Raw genomic sequence first — 20638 nt, forward strand, 5'->3', positions numbered from 1 at the left:
TTCAATCAAACACGTAAATTCTCTTTCTCTCCTTCATCTCTTTGTGATAATTCTTATCAAATTTACTAAGTAATATAATTCATTATTCTATATTGTTTTAGTATTGATTTATTTTGGTGCTGCAGATTTCAATTTTTCAATACAATTTTTTTTTCTCTCTCTCTTTTGACAAATTTAATCAACTTCAATCAAGTTTATCTTTTACTACACGTTCATTTTGCTTTATAATTATATTGAAATTTATATTAGATATTATAGATCAATCAAATTATTTATTATCAATCCCAACTCAAAGCCTTAAACATTGTACATAAATAACTCAAAGAAGGGAGACGATTCAAATTATTAACTTTTTATATCAATTGATTAGTAAAATAGAATGAGTAGTAATCCATATGACATTAGTACGGATCAATTGAAAATACCAAATAGAGCAAATACTCCATCATTAAAGTTTTGTTCTAAAACTATTGAAGAAACTACATCAGAATTAAACACAGATATAAAACTAGGTTTAACAAATAATCAAGATGTATTAAATAGAAAATCAATATATGGATCAAATGAATTAAATAATAACGAAGAAGAAAGTTTGGTGTGGAAATTTATACAATCATTTTACCAAGATCCATTAATATTGCTATTGATTGGTTCAGCAATCATAAGTTTTTGGATGGGAAATAAAGATGATGCAATAAGTATAACATTAGCAATAACAATAGTCGTAACAGTTGGGTTCGTACAAGAATATAGATCTGAAAAATCATTAGAAGCATTGAATAAATTAGTACCTGCAGAAGCCAAATTAACAAGAAACGGAAATACATCTCATGTTTTAGCATCAACTTTAGTACCTGGAGATTTAGTACATTTTGCACAAGGTGATAGAATTCCAGCAGATATAAGGTTAACTGATGCTGTATATTTAAGTATTGATGAATCAAATTTAACAGGAGAAAATAGACCGGTTAAGAAAACAACAGAAATAGTAACAATAAAGGATCCTGGTGTAACTGATAGAACAGATATAGCATATATGGGAACTTTAGTAAGAGATGGTCATGGTAGTGGGATTGTTGTTGGAACTGGTGCACAAACAGTATTTGGAACAGTATTTGAAATGATGAGTGAAATTGAAAAACCCAAAACTCCTTTACAACAAGCAATGGATAAATTAGGTAAAGATTTAAGTGTTTTTAGTTTTATAATTATCGGAATAATTTGTTTAATTGGTATTTTTCAAGGTAGATCTTGGTTGGATATGTTTCAAATTTCAGTTTCTTTGGCGGTTGCTGCTATACCTGAAGGTTTACCAATTATAGTTACAGTTACATTAGCCTTGGGAGTGCTAAGAATGGCAAAACAAAAAGCAATTGTTAAGAGATTACCAAGTGTTGAAACTTTGGGGAGTGTCAATGTTATATGTTCAGATAAAACTGGTACATTAACTCAAAATCATATGACAGTTACTAAAATATGGACAACTGATTTTAAAGGAAGTTTTAATACTCCATTTTTGGTTGTTGAAAGATTGGATGATAATACATTACACCATCAATTGACTGATAATATTAGAAAAGTATTGGAATGTGGGAATATATGTAATAATGCGAGATATTCTACAGAAAATGAAAAATATGTTGGTAACCCAAGTGATATTGCATTAGTTGAATGTTTACCACATTTTGGATTAGAAGATATTAGAGGACAAAGAGAAAGAATCTATGAAATGCCATTTTCATCAAATAGAAAATATATGGCAGTATGTGTTCATACGGGAGATATGGAAAAATCAGAAACTTTTGCAAAGGGAGCAACCGAAAAAGTATTAAGTCATTGTACAAGATATTTCGACGAATCAGGTAATTCAAAACCATTAACTGATGAAATTAAGCAACAAATTCATGAAAAATCCAAAATGTTGGCAAATGATGGACTAAGAGTTTTGGGATTTGCACAAAACAACAAGAAATTTATTAATGAAAAACCAGGAGAAAATCAAGAACCACAGGAGTTAATATTTTGTGGATTAATTGGAATGAAAGATCCACCAAGACCAAATGTACATAAATCAATTTCAATGTTAATGAAAGGTGGTGTTCATGTTATAATGATTACTGGTGATTCTCCATCAACAGCAATGAATATTGCAAAACAAATTGGAATGCCAATAACTGGTGAACATTCTGTAATGACAAGTGATCAATTAGAAAGTTTAAAAGAAGGCACTGCATTATCAGAAGCTATTCATAATGTATCAGTTTTTGCTAGAACAACACCAGAAGATAAAGTTACTATAGTTAAAGCATTACAAAGACGAGGTGATATAGTAGCAATGACAGGTGATGGAGTAAATGATGCACCAGCTTTGAAATTAGCAGATATTGGAATAGCAATGGGTAAAAATGGTACTGATGTTGCAAAAGAAGCAGCAGATATGGTATTAACTGATGATGATTTTAGTACAATTTTAAGTGCTATAGAAGAAGGTAAAGGAATTTTTCATAATATTCAAAATTTTATAACTTTTCAATTAAGTACATCCATAGCTGCATTAACATTGATTGCATTATCTACTTTTTTTGGATTACCAAATCCATTAAATGCAATGCAAATTTTATGGATAAACATATTAATGGATGGTCCACCAGCACAATCGTTAGGTGTTGAACCAGTTGATCATGAAGTAATGAACAAACCACCAAGGAAAAGAGATGATAAAATATTAACTAATTCATTATTAAAAAGAGTTTTACAATCTGCTATAATTATAATTATTGGAACATTATATATTTTCATTAAAGAGATGACAGATGGAGAAGTAACTGCAAGAGATACAACAATGACATTCACATGTTTTGTATTTTTTGACATGTTTAATGCATTAGCTTGTAGATCATATACAAAATCAATTTTCCAAATGGGATTAAATAATCAAATGTTTAATTTTGCAGTGTTGGGATCTTTGGTGGGGCAATTTTGTGCAATTTATATACCTTTCTTTCAAAGTATATTCCAAACTGAATCTTTATCATTAGGTGATATTTTACATTTATTAATTTTAACTAGTACAGTATTTATAGCTGATGAAATTAGGAAATTTTTATTGAGAAGAAAGACAATTACGACTAATAATTATAATTATGGAGTTTAAAAATAGTATAAATTAAAAAAATTTAAATATTGGTGGGTTGATGAATGTTTATTTGTTATATATAAATTAAGTACATAAAATAATAGAGTATTTTTTTAACAATTTTTTTTTTACCAGCTAAGCTTGTAGATTGGTTAAAATTGAGTATATGCTATTCTCTGTGTTCACTTCGTCGATTAATCTAGATATAATATCATCAGTATTCCAATTTTTTAATTGATAGTATTCAATTTTGTTCTTGAGTGAAGTTAATGAAGTAGTTAATGTAGGGAAATTTTTTGAAGATTCTTCAAATTTAGGAATCTTGGAATTTAAAATTAGTTGATCTAGTTCATCTTCATCTCCCTGGTTAGCGAATACGTTGACTATTATTGAAATTAAATTGAATAACACATCTATGTTTTCTTTGTTTGTTACTGATAAATCCATTAAATTAATTGGTGATTCACATAATTGTTTAGTTTTAGATCTGAGGTGGTACTTTATTGGATCTGTTTCTATATCTGTACATAATTGGAATAACCAAGTTATTGGGTGAATAAATTCGGATGATAACTCGATAAGTTTGGAGTATTTGAAATTTTGCAATTTTAAAAATGATTTTTTCAAAAGTGAATATTTAGAAGTCCCACTGGGATATTTTGAGTAAATATTTTGTTGTAATTTTAGGCTAGGTGCAGGAAAATTAGCAAAATTAGTAACTAATTGTGGTGTTGTTTTTATATTTGGAATATTTAATTTGTATAATATTCCACGAATGTTAGCCCAATGTACTGAACTTTTTAATGCAATTAAAATATCTATTGATGATAAAGAGTCATCTCCAAAATATTCAGTTAGGTGATGAATCATCATTTCTCCTTCTAATTTTGTACCTATATGATGATCTGTATGTAAGAAATTCAATTTTGAACAAATTAATAAATTAATGCCCCATTTTTTATGTTTTTCAGTAATTGGATGTTTTAAAATATATGTATCTGCTTCATCTTTTAATGTTCTTGGATCAATTTTACAATTTTTGAAATGTATAATAGAAGAATTTTGTTCTTCAAACCATTGATTTTTTTCTAAGTCTAAAGCTATTGAAAGTATTGTACAACAAAATTCTGGATTTTGAATTAGTAGATCATTAATTTGATATAGGATGCTAAAAGCTGAATAAAATGATATTTTTAATTGAGGTTGTTCTGGATATATTATTAAATGTTTATCTTCTTGTCTTATTCTTTGAAATTGATTATTTATAAATTTATATTTACGACCTTTATTATTGTATTCTATTTTTTGAAGTTCTTCTAATTCTTCAGTTAAGACGTAGTTGCAGTAGTGAATTAATGCTTCTGTTGGGGATAGGAGGTGTGGGTGTTGGTCTTGATTTGTGGTTGGTGATATGGTTGTCATTTTTGTTTTGGTTGTGAACTTTTAATGAATTATAGTAAATTTGGTTGTCAAAAATTTAATTTTTTGGTACCTTAATTTTTAGTATGATCTTTTTTTATTTGTTTACTTTTTTATAAAGATTTAGTTTTATTGACGCGTACTTAATCAAGTGTCGTGCTATAGCGAGACTGGACACTGTTAATAATATTGAGTAGTGCATATAAACTAATTGATGCCTTTTTACTAATTTTACGAAACAAAATACGAAAGAAAGAATTTAATTAGTAATTTTAATTTTCTATTAATCTAATTGATCAATTCTTTTGAGAAGTTTGAGAAGACAAGATTTAATGAATCTCGAATTGGCTCCTCTTGTAAATTTGATAGTTTTGAAATGAGATTGGTTGTTAGTAGATTTCTGCAGCATGTTGTACAACCAACTTTTGCAAATTTTTTAAATTTATAAAAATTAAAACATGGCTTAGTATCAACGAAAATTCTCTGACTGGACAATTTGAAAATGCCCAATAAACTCAACTAAAAAGTTTATATCCAGTCGAACTATAAATCTGCATTAAGAAGAGAACAATAAAGAAGATACTGCAACTTTACCAAAATTCGAAAAAATTTCAATAAATCCACCATTAGTTGTTTATAATGATGATCGGAGAATGTTTATTTAATTGAGTGCTTGGAAAAGAGTCTGCAATCTGTAGTACAAATTTACATTTAAAAGTTTATTATAATGGTAAAGCCTATCTGTCTATGTAGGAGCCTTCTTTGAATGACCATGGCATGGCATCAAAATTGCACTAAAATTTTAGTCAAGTTGACTATTTTTAGTTAACTAAATTGTACAGCCTAATTATTCCTAATTACTCAAAGGAAAATCATCCAAAGTAAAACGATTTTCTTTCAAGTATTTAAAGTCCAGTTTTTTCCAGCATACTGCTAAATCAAAATGCATAAATTTTGCAACAATCTCTTATACAGAACACTTATTGAATAAGTTTATCGTTGATACTAAAGAAATGACTTCTCCAAGTGAAAAAGAAGATCATATCTCATACACAACTATTGAAAACTCAATTTCGCCAAACAATCAAGTAACTACAGGTTGTAATCATAAATTTCCAAAATTAATTTATACATTCGCTGCAGGTGGTTTTTTAATTTCATTATCAACAATTTTTTTATCGATTGGTGGGTTCACAAGTTTATTTGGTTATTTTTTATTTCCATTTGCACTCTATATATTTGTTTGTTTAACTGGATTTGTTGCATTTGGAGTTGAAGTTCATATTGGTTCAGAGAAATTTTTTACATTGGTTAAGAGAAGTTTAAGTGTTGTTTTGATTTTCCTGTCTTTGCTTACTTTTTGTGTTTGGGTGTTTAATAAATCCATTCAAAGAGGTTATTACATAGCTTCAAAATAAATGTGTTGATTAGTATAAAACTGACATATAGAACGCAAAATTGGCATAATCTCTCTTTCAGTGAATTATTTAAAAATCACAACCCCCTGTTGACAAGTCTAGTCAACCTGACTCAGCAAGTTTTGGAAAAATCCCATCATGTGTACTACCTTCTTCTAATTTATATATTCAGTTTGAAGTATCAGAAATTAAATCAACCAAACCAACCCTTCCAGATCATCAAGATACTCTACAGCAGGTACCATCCGCAACTAAGTAAGGATTTGCAGTTTTAAAATCATCTCTTTGCTAGTATTAAAATCTTTCTAAAATAGTAGCTAATGAGAATGGGTTTGCAATAAAATAGAGAGTTGATAATTTCTATATTTTGATTAATATCAAAGTAATTTTACATGGTGTTTTATGTTCATTTTGAATTAGACCAATGAATTGGGTAGCAAAAGAACAGTGTTAGTAAGCTCACAGATCATTTTCAAATTACTGAACGTTTAATAATAGTAAATGCCTTTATTTATTAGTATTCTAAATCAACTCTAATAATCTTATGGTTTTTGAGTTTCACACTTACTAAACAATAAATTATTCCCCCCTTAACAAAATTCTCACTTTAAATTTATAAATTATTTTTGGTTGCAAAACATATCAAAATTCCTACTTTTTATTTACAACCACTTTTACAAAACAATCAATTTAAGCAAACAATTATACTTTCAATTATATCAAATATGTCATCAAATATAACTGATTCAAATGCAACTTATGCACCAATTATTTCTTTCATCGATTTATATTTAGAAGATAATCAAATTGAAAAAACTCCCTCAGAATCAAATTGCAACACTATTTTAAGTGATACATCATTACCTACACCAATTTCACCTCAAGAAACCAATGAAAACTTTAATCATGAAAGAGTAGAAAAAACTGACAAACACGAAGAAGGAATTATGGAAGAAGAAAGTAAAGAAGAAATTAGAGAAGAAGTTAGAGAAGAAATTGGAGAAGAAATTAAAGAAGAAATTAAAGAAGAAAGTAAAGAAGATAAAAGTAAAGAAGATGAAAGTAAAGAAGATGAAGAATCTTTTGAAAAATATGCTCAAGCAACTATTGGTAGAAACTTTGACTTAAGTCAAATAAATTTCTGCAATGATGAAGAAGATCATTCAAGAAAAGTAGAAGAAAAACATTTAGAAGAAGGTAAACAAGATTACGAGGATACAACATCTAGTGAAAAATTAAAGCGTCCATTTTCAGAAAGATGTAAAAAATTTTGTAAGAAACATTTACCATTTTTATTATCAAAAGAAACAGATGAACCAGAAGATATTTTAAAAGTTCTTTTCAAAACTCATCATAATATTTCTATGCCAGGTTATGAAGATTTGGATAACAAAAACAAACGTACTTTTGATTTAAACAAAAAAGATTTCAAAAAAATGAATAAAATTTTAAACAATATATATTCCCCAACTGCTGATGAATCAAATAAAACTCCAAATAAAATTGCAAATAAAACTTCAATAACCAACAAAGTCAAAAATATCTTTAAGAAATCAAAAGTTAAAAAAAGTGGTAAAAAATCAAAATCGAAATCGAAATCTAACACACCACCTCCAAAATCAATTTTAAAGAATGCACAAAATGTTAATTATTCAGTAGAAAAAAAAAATTGTAAAGAAGCAGATAATATCCCTTATGCTCAATTTTGGAATAAATTAAATAAGGATGAAGCTATTAATAAGAAGAGAGAAGATGATGATTATTATTTTACCCCAAGACTTGAACAAGTAAGAAGTTATTACCACTCAATCAATTGAGAATTTAATGATGCTTATAATTCAGCTTCCATCAATCTTTTTTAAAAGGCATCAAAATTTCCACAACTTAAACTAGGATTCAATTGAGTACTTCTTAGGTATAATATGGATAGTGCTGAAGAAGGTTTAATAAAGTAAAATGAAAAAAAAAAAAGGAACAAAAAATTCAATATATTTTGCATTATTACTAAAAATAGAATTGAAATTAAATTAAAATTAATAAATAAAAATTGAAAATGAAACTGATTTAAAAAATAAGGAGGTATCGGGGTAAGAAAATTAATAGGTTTTCAAGTAAAATCAAAGGTGGAACTAAATTCAAGTCATTAGAATTGAAAGGGATGGGAACGTATCAATAGTCAATATTAGATCAAAATAAAAATAAAAATTTTTACAACAAAATACAAACAGATTTTACAATAAAATATGAACATAATTTACAACAAAATATAAAACATTAAAACTCATTAGCTAATTTCAAAATAAATTAAATATTATAAAATCAAATTGGAAAACTTGGAATAAATTTATAAAAAGTCTGGCCAGCTTTCAATAAGTTACATTTTGGGAATTCAATTAAAATAGTATTATTTAAATTAAATTGTTATATAGCATAATAAACATTCTCTTTATATATTCTTTTATTGTAGTTTTCAAACTATCAAAATTTATTATTTGATCAACCAACTTGAGACTACTCACCATCATGAAACTGGTTGGAACGGTGTTTAGGCTAATTTGGGCTAAATGGATGCTAACGATTATGTGCCGCACCGCGCTATCTGGGTCGCCAGAATCTGAAACAAATGCTAAGTTTAATTTAATACAATTAATACTTCAGTTTAAATAACTGATTCTTGAAGTTCGATATCAAAACCAGCTGAATTAAAAATTTCAATACATAAAATTTGAGAGTTACATTAAAGTTCAAAAATTGATATATACTTGATTCAAGACATGAACTTTTGAATGTATTTTCGCAAAAAAATTACAATCAATAATGTATTTATTCTAATGTAAAGAGAGTAGACTATTAATACTGTCTATCCGGAAAATTAAAAATCTAATAATTTCTTTTTTTCTATCTTTGTAATAATTTTGTGTTTAATACTCCAGATTTTTAAAAGAAAAAATTTTTTTAATTATTTATTATTAAAACCATTTCTAAAGCTAAATAATTTATATAATTATAATACTTCAATTTTTTTTTAAATTCATACTTACTTCTGAGTTTGAGTATATATATAGTATAGTGTTCTCAACAACTATTTGTCTACATATTATTATTTAATTAAAGTTCAATCGGTTCAATTGGTCAAGAAATAAACTAACTATTCTTACAACAAACAATATTTACTTATCTAATAGTTGTTCAATCTTTTCATTCATTTATATATATTCATTCAGTCATTCATTCGTTCGTTTACAAAATAAATAAATAATCTATACCCAAAAGGATACCGACTATTCAAAATGTCTTTAATTTCTAAAAAACAAGAAGAAGAAGAAGTTAAATTAACAAATCTTTCAGATTTAAATCATTTAAATTCATATAAATCAGAACAATACACTAATGAAAAACAACAACAACAACAACAACCAAAAGATAATTCATCAACTCATTCAAAACTTGAAGATGATAGAGAAAGTCAAAAATTTTTAGATGATACAACTTCATCAGAATTTGATATGATTGATTTAGAAGCAAATGATGATATATTACATTTAAAAATGAAATTAATAAATGATGCTATAGATGAAATTGGTTTTACTCCTTATCATTTAAAATTATTTTTTTTAAATGGTATGGGATATTGGACAGATACTCAATTAACTTATTTAGAAAGTACTGTACGTACTTTTATAAATTATCAATTTGGTTATAAATTTCCAGTAAGTGCTGAATGTTATGCTGGTGGAATGATTTTAGGTGCTTTAGTTTGGGGTTTTGGTGCTGATTTAATTGGTAGAAAATTAGCTTTCAATTTAAGTTTATTATTAAGTGCTATTTTTACAATAATGACTGGTATGATGGGAAATATGGCAAGTTATTGTTTATTTGTATTATTAAGTGCATTTGCAGCTGGTGGGAATTTAGTATTGGATACTTGTGTATTTTTAGAGTTTTTACCACATAAAGATCAATGGTTATTAACATTTTTTGCATTATTTTGGGGTGTTGGACAAACAGTAGCTGTTGCTTTGGGGTATGCTTTTTTACCAAATAATTCTTGTGAAAGTGCTGATAATTGTCCATCTCATTTAAATAGAGGTTGGAGATATGTTTGGTATACTAATGGATGTATTGTATTAGCTATGGCAATATTAAGATTAACTGTAATTAGATTAAAAGAAACTCCTAAGTTTTTGATTGCAAATAATAGAGATGCTGAAGCTATTCAAGTATTACATGAAATTGCAACCAAATATAATAGAAATTGTTCATTAACTTTAGATCAATTATTAGAATGTGGTAATATTAAATCTAATGAAGATTATAGAAAAAATTTTAGTGTCTTGGGGATTTCCAAATTAATGTTTCAACATTTAAAAATTTTATTTGCAACAAATAAAGCAATTAGATCAACTATTTTATTATTTATTTCTTGGGCATTCTTGGGGATTTCTTATCCATTATATTCATCATTTTTACCTCAATATTTAGCTACTAGAGGTGCTAATATAAGTGCAGATACAATTGGTGGAGTATATAGAGATAATTTAATTGCAAATGTTTGTTCAATAGGTGGTCCAATTATTGCAGGATTATTATTATATTTTTTACCATGGTTAGGTAGAAGAGGAGTATTATGTATTGGAGGAATATCAACAATGGCTCTTTTATTTGGTTATACACAAGTTAAAACAAGAGGACAAAATGTTGGTTTTACTTCATCAGTATATTGTTGTCTTTATATATATTATGGAGTGATTTATGCATATACACCAGAAGTTATGCCAAGTGCAGCAAGAGCTACAGGAAATTGTTTATGTTTATTTTGTACAAGAATATGTACTGCTATGGTTCCTATTATTGCTTATTATTCAAATACTGCTAGTTCTGTACCTATATGGATTTGTGGTGCTTTTGTTGGAGTTATTGGTATTATTGCATTGTTTTTACCTTTTGAACCTAGTAAACAAAGAGTTGTTTAGAATAAGAGGAAGTTAAAGATGGTTGATTTTTTCATCTCGTGCATTTTTTTCATTTGACTTTATAGACTTTTGCATTTAAGAAGTTTTTTTTTGATTATTTATTTATTCATTTATAATTTGTGTACAATAGTTTTATTTATTTTTGAATTTAAATTTCGATAATTTGTAAAGTTGGTTGGTCTTTTAATGAACTTTAATGAGAAGTCTGTAATATATGTGACACAAAAGTAGTTTTGCCGCATACAAATTTGTGTAATGAGTATTGACTTAAAAAAAATGTGCCAGTGTATTTTATACGTATTCATTTAAGTTATACATTTACTTAAGAATTCGATTAGCCATAAAAATTTGGAGAATACAATTAAAAAGGATCAATAGAATAAATTAAAAATGAACAAAATTAAGTGATTCTAAAATATCAGTAATATAGTTTTTGTCGTATTTCAGTTCTGACATTTATATTATTTAAGAGACACGTGATTCTAGCAATTTAAGTATTAGATTTTAAATAAGATATTTGGTGATATTCAATCACTAATCATTCAACTATCAACTAAATAGATAATACTACATTATTTACAATATATTATAAAGTACATAAAAGTTCGATATAACTAAATAATCTCTTATGATTTATTTAACTACACAGCTGAAACTACATTTATAAATTTCGGAAAAAACTTTAGCGAGACGGATAAAAATATTTTATAACCCCCCAACTTGTTTATAATTATAAAAAAGTAATATACGGATATCTTCTATCGAATATGCACATAATTAAGGATGGTGACTTCTGAGCTCTTCTTCCATCAAGGTTTGACAATAAAATTTTATATAAACTTAAGTTATTCTTGTATCTTACTTAATTGTATTCTGAATTAATTTGACTCTATCAATTGGGTTTTGATTGAAAAAATGTCAAAAATTTAAAAGTATATCTATAAAGTTGAAGAATTTAAGGATCGAAAATAGTTAATATTCACATGACAGTTAAACAAATTTGATTAAAATTTTCTCCTCAACAAAAATAATAATTATAAATTGGTAATTATTTTCTCTAGTAGATTTTTTTTTACATACTTAATCATTGCATATAAAAATTGATTAAACTAAATGATTTAGCCTAAATGAATTGACTTGTATATCAATTAGTTAATTCAATTAGTTAATTATGATTATACTAGTAAAAGTAAAGTATAATTAGTTACAAAATGGAAGTTAAAACGTGGACCTTATTTTTAAAAATTAATTACGTACATCAAATAATAGTAAGTTATGCATTTAATATAGTATTCAATTTAATTGTACAAAATTAATATATTGTGTATTTTCGTATCTATTAACTTAATTTATTTTATTAATTTATATCATCAGCCAATTATAATAAAATTGTTCTGAGAATCTTAACAATTATTAAATGTATAGAATTTGTAATAAAACCTATTTTAAATTTGTAGCGTAGGGGATTAATTAATAGATAAGCCAGATAAGATAATTAGTGGTAGAAGAGAATTTGAAATATAGAATCTATTTTTAGTACTAATATTAAAATATAAAGAAAAAAATGTGGAATTTTGCCCTAAATAAGTAATAATACGTTTATAGTTATATTCAAGTAGTTAATAGATATATATACATATATACATTGTTAATTTTAGGTATGAAGTCACACAAAATAATTTATTTGATTGATAGATTTTTTAAACTTTTAATTTTGATAGATTATAATTTGATCTTAATAGTCTTGAAAAAAATTTTCATTATCTCCACGTTATCTCTTGATTTATATAACTATGAAATTCTCCAATTCTAATATTTTATATTTCTTCTTGTTAAAAGTTTAAAACTTTATTACTTTCATTCATTCATTTTTACTTCAACAAGAGATTTTGTATAGTCAATCTTTGAGAAACCAAATATCACATTTTACGAGGCTTTATTTATTTATTTATTTATTTATTTTTTTCTAATTTTGACGTGTTTCAAATTTTGCAGCATTAAACATAATTAAAAGAAATTATAACAAAACAAAGACAATTACGATAATAAATCCAAGGTTTTATTAGATTGAAAACACCATCATCATGTCAGATATTGAAAAAAAATCACAAGTTCCACATGATTTATCAGCTACACCATCATTAGAACATGAAATTCAATCATCAGATAATATTTCAACTTCAGGAGAAAATACTTTAAAAGATGAAGAATTATATAGTTTAAAAGATGAAGTATTACATAAAAAAATGAAATTAATAAATGATGCAATTGATGAAATTGGTTTTACTCCTTATCATTTAAAATTATTTTTTTTAAATGGGATGGGATATTGGACAGATACTCAATTAACTTATTTAGAATCTTCAGTTCGTACATTTATAAATTATCAATTTGGTTATAAATTCCCAGTATCAAATGAATTATTAGCTGCTGGATTATTATTTGGTGCAGTATTTTGGGGATTTTCTGCTGATTTAATTGGTAGAAAATTAGCTTTTAATATTAGTTTATTATTAAGTGGATTATTTACTATAATAACAGGCACTATGTCATCAATGGCAAGTTATTGTATATTTGTATTTTTAAGTTGTTTTGCTGCAGGTGGGAATTTAGTATTAGATACTTGTGTATTTTTAGAATATTTACCACATAAAAATCAATGGTTATTAACATTTTTTGCATTTTTTTGGGGGATAGGACAAGTTATTGCAGTTGCTTTAGCTTATGCTTTTTTACCTGGTAATTCTTGTGAAAGTGCTGATTATTGTCCATCACATATTAATAAAGGTTGGAGATATGTTTATTATACTAATGGATCAATTGTATTATTTATGTCATTATTAAGATTAACTGTTATTAACCTAAAAGAAACTCCCAAATTTTTAGTTTCAAATAATAGAGATGCTGAAGCTATTGAAATTTTACATGATATTGCTAATAAATATGGTAGAACTTGTTCATTAACTTTGGAAGACTTAGAAAATTTAGGTAGTATTAAAATTAATGATGATTATAGAAAACATATTGATTTTAGAGAATTATTTAATTTAGTAAAACATCATATTTCAATTTTATTTAGTTCTGCAAAAATGGCAAGATCAACAAGTTTAATATTTTTATCTTGGTTTTTATTAGGTATAAGTTATCCATTATTCAGGTATGTGTGAATCAAAAAGAAAATTTACAAATGTTTTAAGTCTGATTATTTTACTAACATACTTTTTTTAGTTCTTTCTTACCTCAATATTTAGCAACCAGAGGTTCAAACATTTCAGCATCAGATACAAAGGGAGTATATAGAGATAGTTTGATTTCAAACACTGTATCAATGGCAGGTCCATTAATGGCTGGTGGATTATTATATTTTTTTCCCATATTAGGTAGAAGAGGTGTTTTATGTATTGGAGGAATATCAGCAATGGCTTTCTTGTTTGGTTATACACAAGTTAAAAATAGAGCTCAAAATGTTGCATTAAGTTCATTATCATTTGCAACTATATATATATATTATGCAGTATTATATGCATATACACCAGAAGTATTTCCAAGTCATGCAAGAGGTACTGGTAATGCTTTAGCAATTGCAAGTACAAGAGTTGCAACTGTTATTGTTCCGTTAATTGCTTATTATTCAAATACTGCAAGTTCTGTACCAATTTGGATTTGTGGTGCTTTTGTTGGAGTTATTGGCTTTTTAGCTTTGTTATTGCCTTATGAACCAAGTAAATATAGGGTAGTTTAGGACAATTTTTTTTGAATAGACAATTAATTTGAATACCACTTTTGTAGAACTTACAATTTAAAATTGACGACTTTGATAATACATTGTTGTGGTCGATGAGTAATTATGATGTTAGTATTTTAATTTATTGGTGCAGCTTTTAGACAATACATTCTAACAGGAAACAATTCCTTAGGTAACCCTTTTTGTACATCACTAGCAATCAATTTAAACCCAGCTTTTATGAATAATTCCCTAAACTTTGAATCAGTTCTGGTAACTGAACTATCAGTATCATCAAAAATATCTTGTATAGGAGCAATATTTTCTTTTACAATCAAAGTACCATTTTCACATAAAGCTAGTCTACATTTAATCCAAAATTTTATCAATTCTTCATCAGGTAATTGTCCAACACACCATTGACACCAAACTAACCAATATTTTTTACTTGGTTCCCAATCTTGCATACCTATAGGAAAAATTTCACCTAATTTACCTTGTTTTTCAACCATACGTAATTCATTTGGCATTTGTTCAACAAATGGTACTACAGGTTCTAATAAATCAACAGTATCTGAAACTTTCCATAATAAATCTCTAGTTATACGTCCAATACCTGCACCCATATCTATAGTTAATTTTAATTGATTTTCTGGTGGTATCATTCGACTAGATAATTTTCGTAAAAAAGTTTGTGATCCAATTATATCTGATTTTGGAACAGATGTTTGTTCTCCATACCCACCAAGAACTCCATTAACTGATGCTGGAACTGATGACCAATATTGTATTGCATCCTGGTAATTTATTTGTGAATCTGGTATTGGATTAGTTGTATCTATTTCAATTTCTAAATTTTCTGGTTGTTGTTGTTTTATTGGCATTGTTTTAGTTTATATGTACAAGATGTGATGGTTTAACGAAAGTGATAATTTGTAGATTCAAAAATTGTAGTGGACCCTTTTTTCTTATAAAGTGTTTCAGATGAGTGTTGTAATTGATTTAGTGTTAATAATAATATGTAAAATTTACAATTCTATCCCATACATACAGAACAAGCAGTTACATAATAATCTAAGCCAAAGCAGCAAAAGTTTTTGACAGAACATTTACAAATTTGACACTAAGTCTAAATTCACGACAATCAATCTATCTACCTTTTTTGCATCCTTACTGCAGTACTGATTGACTTTGACCTTAAAAGTTGAGAGAATATAGACTTTGTTCTTTCATATTTTAAAAGTCAATTGGATCATATATGTCCTCTGAGTAATGAATCAAGTTAAGATCAAGGATTATGTGGTCAGTTGAAACAAATTTTGTAATTACTAGGTTTCAAAAGCTGAATGAAATTTAGATAAAATTATGCAAATCAACTTTTCCCTATCGTCACTACTTAGGCTTATTGAAAGGAAAATATGAAACACATGTTTTCATATTATTATATTTTAAACTAAATGAACATGTTATAAATAAAGGTTTTATTATTAGAGAATAGAGAGAGAGATAAATACTACAGGATACGGTTGAAAGGAATTGGAATTATATTTTACTTTAATATAAATTAGCAATATTTGGTTATAAAACAATTTTTTTTTTTGTACATTATTGAATTAAACAAATAATTTTTGGTGATTTGAAATTATGATTTTTGTGAATACATTAAAATTGTACTAATTGAGGGGCCAGTCCAATTGGAATTGTTGAATTTAATATATTTATGATTTGTTGTGGTAGATTGGGAAAATTAATTTGTTGATATTAATTTTTTATCTTGTAATTTGAATTGCAATAATGATGATTTAACTTTGAAAGCAAAAAAAGAAGTCAATTGAAATTTTTAGTCGATTTTGAATATTCTTGTGATAATATAGAATCAACTGATTAGTTTTAATGATATTTTTTTGAATTGAATATTTTTATGATAATGTAGAATCAACGGATTAGTATTAATGATTTTTTTTTGAATTAAATTTTTATGATAACGTAGAATCATCTGATTAGTTTTAATGATATTTTTTTTGAATTGAATATTTTTATGATAATGTAGAATCAACGGATTAGTATTAATGATTCTTTTTTGAACTGAATATTTTTGTGATAACGTAGAATCAACTGATTAGTTTTATTGATATTTTTTTGAATTGAATACTTTTAGGATAATGTAGAATCAACTGATTAGTATTAATGATTCTTTTTTAGATTGAATATTTTTGTGATAATGTAGAATCAACTGATTAGTATTAATGATAATTTTAAGATTCAATTTTTGTGGTGAAGTAAATAAGAATGTTCAACAACAAAACACATTGATATTTAAATTCACCTTTAGATTTTTGATAATTTTGTAAAATTTTGGTGTTTCAGTAAATAAAATTATTAGGTACAACAACAAAGACCACATAATTTAAATTTTATCAAACACTTTGATACAGATATTTCTGCATCAAATGAATTATATATTGAATCAACTGATTAATATTAATGATTTTTTTCAGATTGAATATTATTATGATAATGTAGAATCATCTGATCAGTATTAATGATTTTTTCTTTGAATTGAATTTTTATGATAATGTAGAATCAACTGATTAGTATTAATGATATTTTTAAGATTTAAATTTTGTGGTGAAGTAAATAAAGAATGTTAAACAACAAAACACATTAATATTTAGTCACTTTTAGATGTTTTATAATTTTGTAAAATTTTGGTGTTTTAGTAAATAAAAATATTAGGTACAACAACAAAGACCATATAATTTAAATTTTATCGAACACCTTAGTATCGGAATCAACTAATGAGGATTATGCTTTTTTTTTGAATTGAATATTTTTATGATAATGTAGAATCAACTGATTAGTATTAATGATTTTTAGTTGATTTTGAATATTTTTGTGATAATGTAGAATCAACTGATTAGTATTAATGATTTTTTTAAGATTTGATTTTTGTGGTGAAGTAAATAAGAATGTTCAACAACAAAACACATTAATATTTAAAGTCACTTTTAGATTTTTGATAATTTTGTAAAATTTCGGTGTTTCAGTAAATAAAATTATTAGGTACAACAACAAAGACCACATAATTTAAATTTTATCAAACACTTTGATACAGATATTTCTGCATCAAATGAATTATATATTGAATCAACTGATTAATATTAATGATTTTTTTCAGATTGAATATTATTATGATAATGTAGAATCATCTGATCAGTATTAATGATTTTTTTTTTGAATTGAATTTTTATGATAATGTAGAATCAACTGATTAGTATTAATGATATTTTTGAGATTTAATTTTTGCGGTGAAGTAAATAAAGAATGTTCAACAACAAAACACATTAATATTTGAATTCACCTATAGATTTTTTATAATTTTGTAAGATTTTGGTGTTTTAGTAAATAAAAATATTAGGTACAACAACAAAGACCATAAAATTTAAATTTTATCAAACACCTTAGTATCGGAATCAACTAATGAGGATTATGATTTTTTTTTTGAATTGAATTTTTATGATAATGTAGAATCAACTGATTAGTATTAATGATATTTTTGAGATTTAATTTTTGCGGTGAAGTAAATAAAGAATGTTCAACAACAAAACACATTAATATTTGAATTCACCTATAGATTTTTTATAATTTTGTAAGATTTTGGTGTTTTAGTAAATAAAAATATTAGGTACAACAACAAAGACCATAAAATTTAAATTTTATCGAACACCTTAGTATCGGAATCAACTAATGAGGATTATGATTTTTTTTTGAATTGAATATTTTTATGATAATGTAGAATCAACTGATTAGTATTAATGATTTTTAGTTGATATTGAATATTTTTGTGATAATGTAGAATCAACTGATTAGTATTAATGATAATTTTAAGATTCAATTTTTGTGGTGAAGTAAATAAGAATGTTCAACAACAAAACACATTGATATTTAAATTCACCTTTAGATTTTTGATAATTTTGTAAAATTTTGGTGTTTCAGTAAATAAAATTATTAGGTACAACAACAAAGACCACATAATTTAAATTTTATCAAACACTTTGATACAGATATTTCTGCATCAAATGAATTATATATTGAATCAACTGATTAATATTAATGATTTTTTTCAGATTGAATATTATTATGATAATGTAGAATCATCTGATCAGTATTAATGATTTTTTCTTTGAATTGAATTTTTATGATAATGTAGAATCAACTGATTAGTATTAATGATATTTTTAAGATTTAATTTTTGTGGTGAAGTAAATAAAGAATGTTCAACAACAAAACACATTAATATTTAAATTCACCTATAGATTTTTTATAATTTTGTAAGATTTTGGTGTTTTAGTAAATAAAAATATTAGGTACAACAACAAAGACCATAAAATTTAAATTTTATCAAACACCTTAGTATCGGAATCAACTAATGAGGATTATGATTTTTTTTTGAATTGAATATTTTTATGATAATGTAGAATCAACTGATTAGTATTAATGATTTTTAGTTGATTTTGAATATTTTTGTGATAATGTAGAATCAACTGATTAGTATTAATAATTTTTTTAAGATTTGATTTTTGTGGTGAAGTAAATAAGAATGTTCAACAACAAAACACATTAATATTTAAATTCACCTATAGATTTTTTATAATTTTGTAAGATTTTGGTGTTTTAGTAAATAAAAATATTAGGTACAACAACAAAGACCATAAAATTTAAATTTTATCGAACACCTTAGTATCGGAATCAACTAATGAGGATTATGATTTTTTTTTGAATTGAATATTTTTATGATAATGTAGAATCAACTGATTAGTATTAATGATTTTTTTTTGATTTTGAATATTTTTGTGATAATGTAGAATCAACTGATTAGTATTAATGATAATTTTAAGATTCAATTTTTGTGGTGAAGTAAATAAGAATGCTCAACAACAAAACACATTGATATTTAAATTCACCTTTAGATTTTTGATAATTTTGTAAAATTTTGGTGTTTCAGTAAATAAAATTATTAGGTACAACAACAAAGACCACATAATTTAAATTTTATCAAACACTTTGATACAGATATTTCTGCATCAAATGAATTATATATTGAATCAACTGATTAATATTAATGATTTTTTTCAGATTGAATATTATTATGATAATGTAGAATCATCTGATCAGTATTAATGATTTTTTCTTTGAATTGAATTTTTATGATAATGTAGAATCAACTGATTAGTATTAATGATATTTTTGAGATTTAATTTTTGCGGTGAAGTAAATATAGAATGTTCAACAACAAAACACATTAATATTTGAGTTCACCTATAGATTTTTTATAATTTTGTAAGATTTTGGTGTTTTAGTAAATAAAAATATTAGGTACAACAACAAAGACCATATAATTTAAATTTTATCAAACACCTTAGTATCGGAATCAACTGATTAGTATAAATGATTTTTTTTAGATTGAATATTATTGTAATAATGTAGAATTAACTGATTAGTATTAATGATTCTTTTTTGAATTGAATATTATTGTGATGATGTAGAATCATTATCAGTTGATGATGAATTTGGTGATGATTCTTCAATTGATGATGATTCTGGTGATGATGGTTTAGTTGATTTTTTGGAGTGGTGGAATAATGAAATGTGTTTGAAAATGGACATTATTAATAAGTAATTGAAAAAAAATTGAATTAATTAACAATAAAGTGAATTGAATTAATAATAGTAGAACTCACAAACAGATTTTTGTATGTTGTGAAGTTCGGGAATATGTTGAATTTATTGTTAGTGAAAAAGAAGTAAAAAAAAAGTGACATAAATTTTGAAATCTTTTTGGGAAAATCTTGGGAATTTATAGATGGCGATTTTCGTTATTTTGTAATGCTATCTTCAACTTTAAGTATGTGGATCGTTAGTATGTATTTCAATAGATGCAAATTCAGACCCTAAATAACCCTAAATA

The 20638-nt window shown here is 25.5% G+C and overlaps 6 protein-coding genes across 6 annotated transcripts; 4 read left to right on the top strand and 2 right to left on the bottom strand. All coding sequences in view use genetic code 12, as the record gives it.

Moving 5' to 3' along the window:
- Positions 1-379: 379 nt before the first annotated feature.
- Positions 380-3154, top strand: PMR1 (Ca(2+)/Mn(2+)-transporting P-type ATPase; the record flags this gene model as incomplete). Its single annotated transcript, XM_051766243.1, has 1 exon — positions 380-3154. One exon carries the CDS (start codon positions 380-382, stop codon positions 3152-3154), a length of 2775 nt encoding a protein of 924 aa, XP_051617480.1.
- Positions 3155-3271: 117 nt separating this feature from the next.
- On the bottom strand, positions 3272-4558 carry KGF54_005446 (uncharacterized protein; the record flags this gene model as incomplete). Its single annotated transcript, XM_051766244.1, has 1 exon — positions 3272-4558. The coding sequence occupies one exon, from the start codon at positions 4556-4558 to the stop codon at positions 3272-3274; it is 1287 nt and encodes a 428-aa protein (XP_051617481.1).
- A 2140-nt stretch (positions 4559-6698) lies between these two features.
- On the top strand, positions 6699-7790 carry KGF54_005447 (uncharacterized protein; the record flags this gene model as incomplete). The annotated part of the gene is made up of 1 exon (XM_051766245.1): positions 6699-7790. The coding sequence occupies one exon, from the start codon at positions 6699-6701 to the stop codon at positions 7788-7790; it is 1092 nt and encodes a 363-aa protein (XP_051617482.1).
- A 1473-nt stretch (positions 7791-9263) lies between these two features.
- On the top strand, positions 9264-10946 carry KGF54_005448 (uncharacterized protein; the record flags this gene model as incomplete). The annotated part of the gene is made up of 1 exon (XM_051766247.1): positions 9264-10946. One exon carries the CDS (start codon positions 9264-9266, stop codon positions 10944-10946), a length of 1683 nt encoding a protein of 560 aa, XP_051617483.1.
- Positions 10947-13030: 2084 nt separating this feature from the next.
- On the top strand, positions 13031-14688 carry KGF54_005449 (MFS transporter; the record flags this gene model as incomplete). The annotated part of the gene is made up of 2 exons (XM_051766248.1): positions 13031-14103; positions 14175-14688. 2 exons carry the CDS (start codon positions 13031-13033, stop codon positions 14686-14688), a joined length of 1587 nt encoding a protein of 528 aa, XP_051617484.1.
- A 119-nt stretch (positions 14689-14807) lies between these two features.
- KGF54_005450 (N-terminal protein methyltransferase) lies at positions 14808-15554 on the bottom strand (the record flags this gene model as incomplete). The annotated part of the gene is made up of 1 exon (XM_051766249.1): positions 14808-15554. The coding sequence occupies one exon, from the start codon at positions 15552-15554 to the stop codon at positions 14808-14810; it is 747 nt and encodes a 248-aa protein (XP_051617485.1).
- Between the last annotated feature and the right edge of the window lie 5084 nt (positions 15555-20638).

The sequence above is a fragment of the Candida jiufengensis genome (assembly GCF_024610255.1).
Source record: "Candida jiufengensis strain CBS 10846 chromosome Unknown scaffold11, whole genome shotgun sequence".
Lineage (NCBI taxonomy): Eukaryota > Fungi > Ascomycota > Pichiomycetes > Serinales > Debaryomycetaceae > Lodderomyces > Lodderomyces jiufengensis.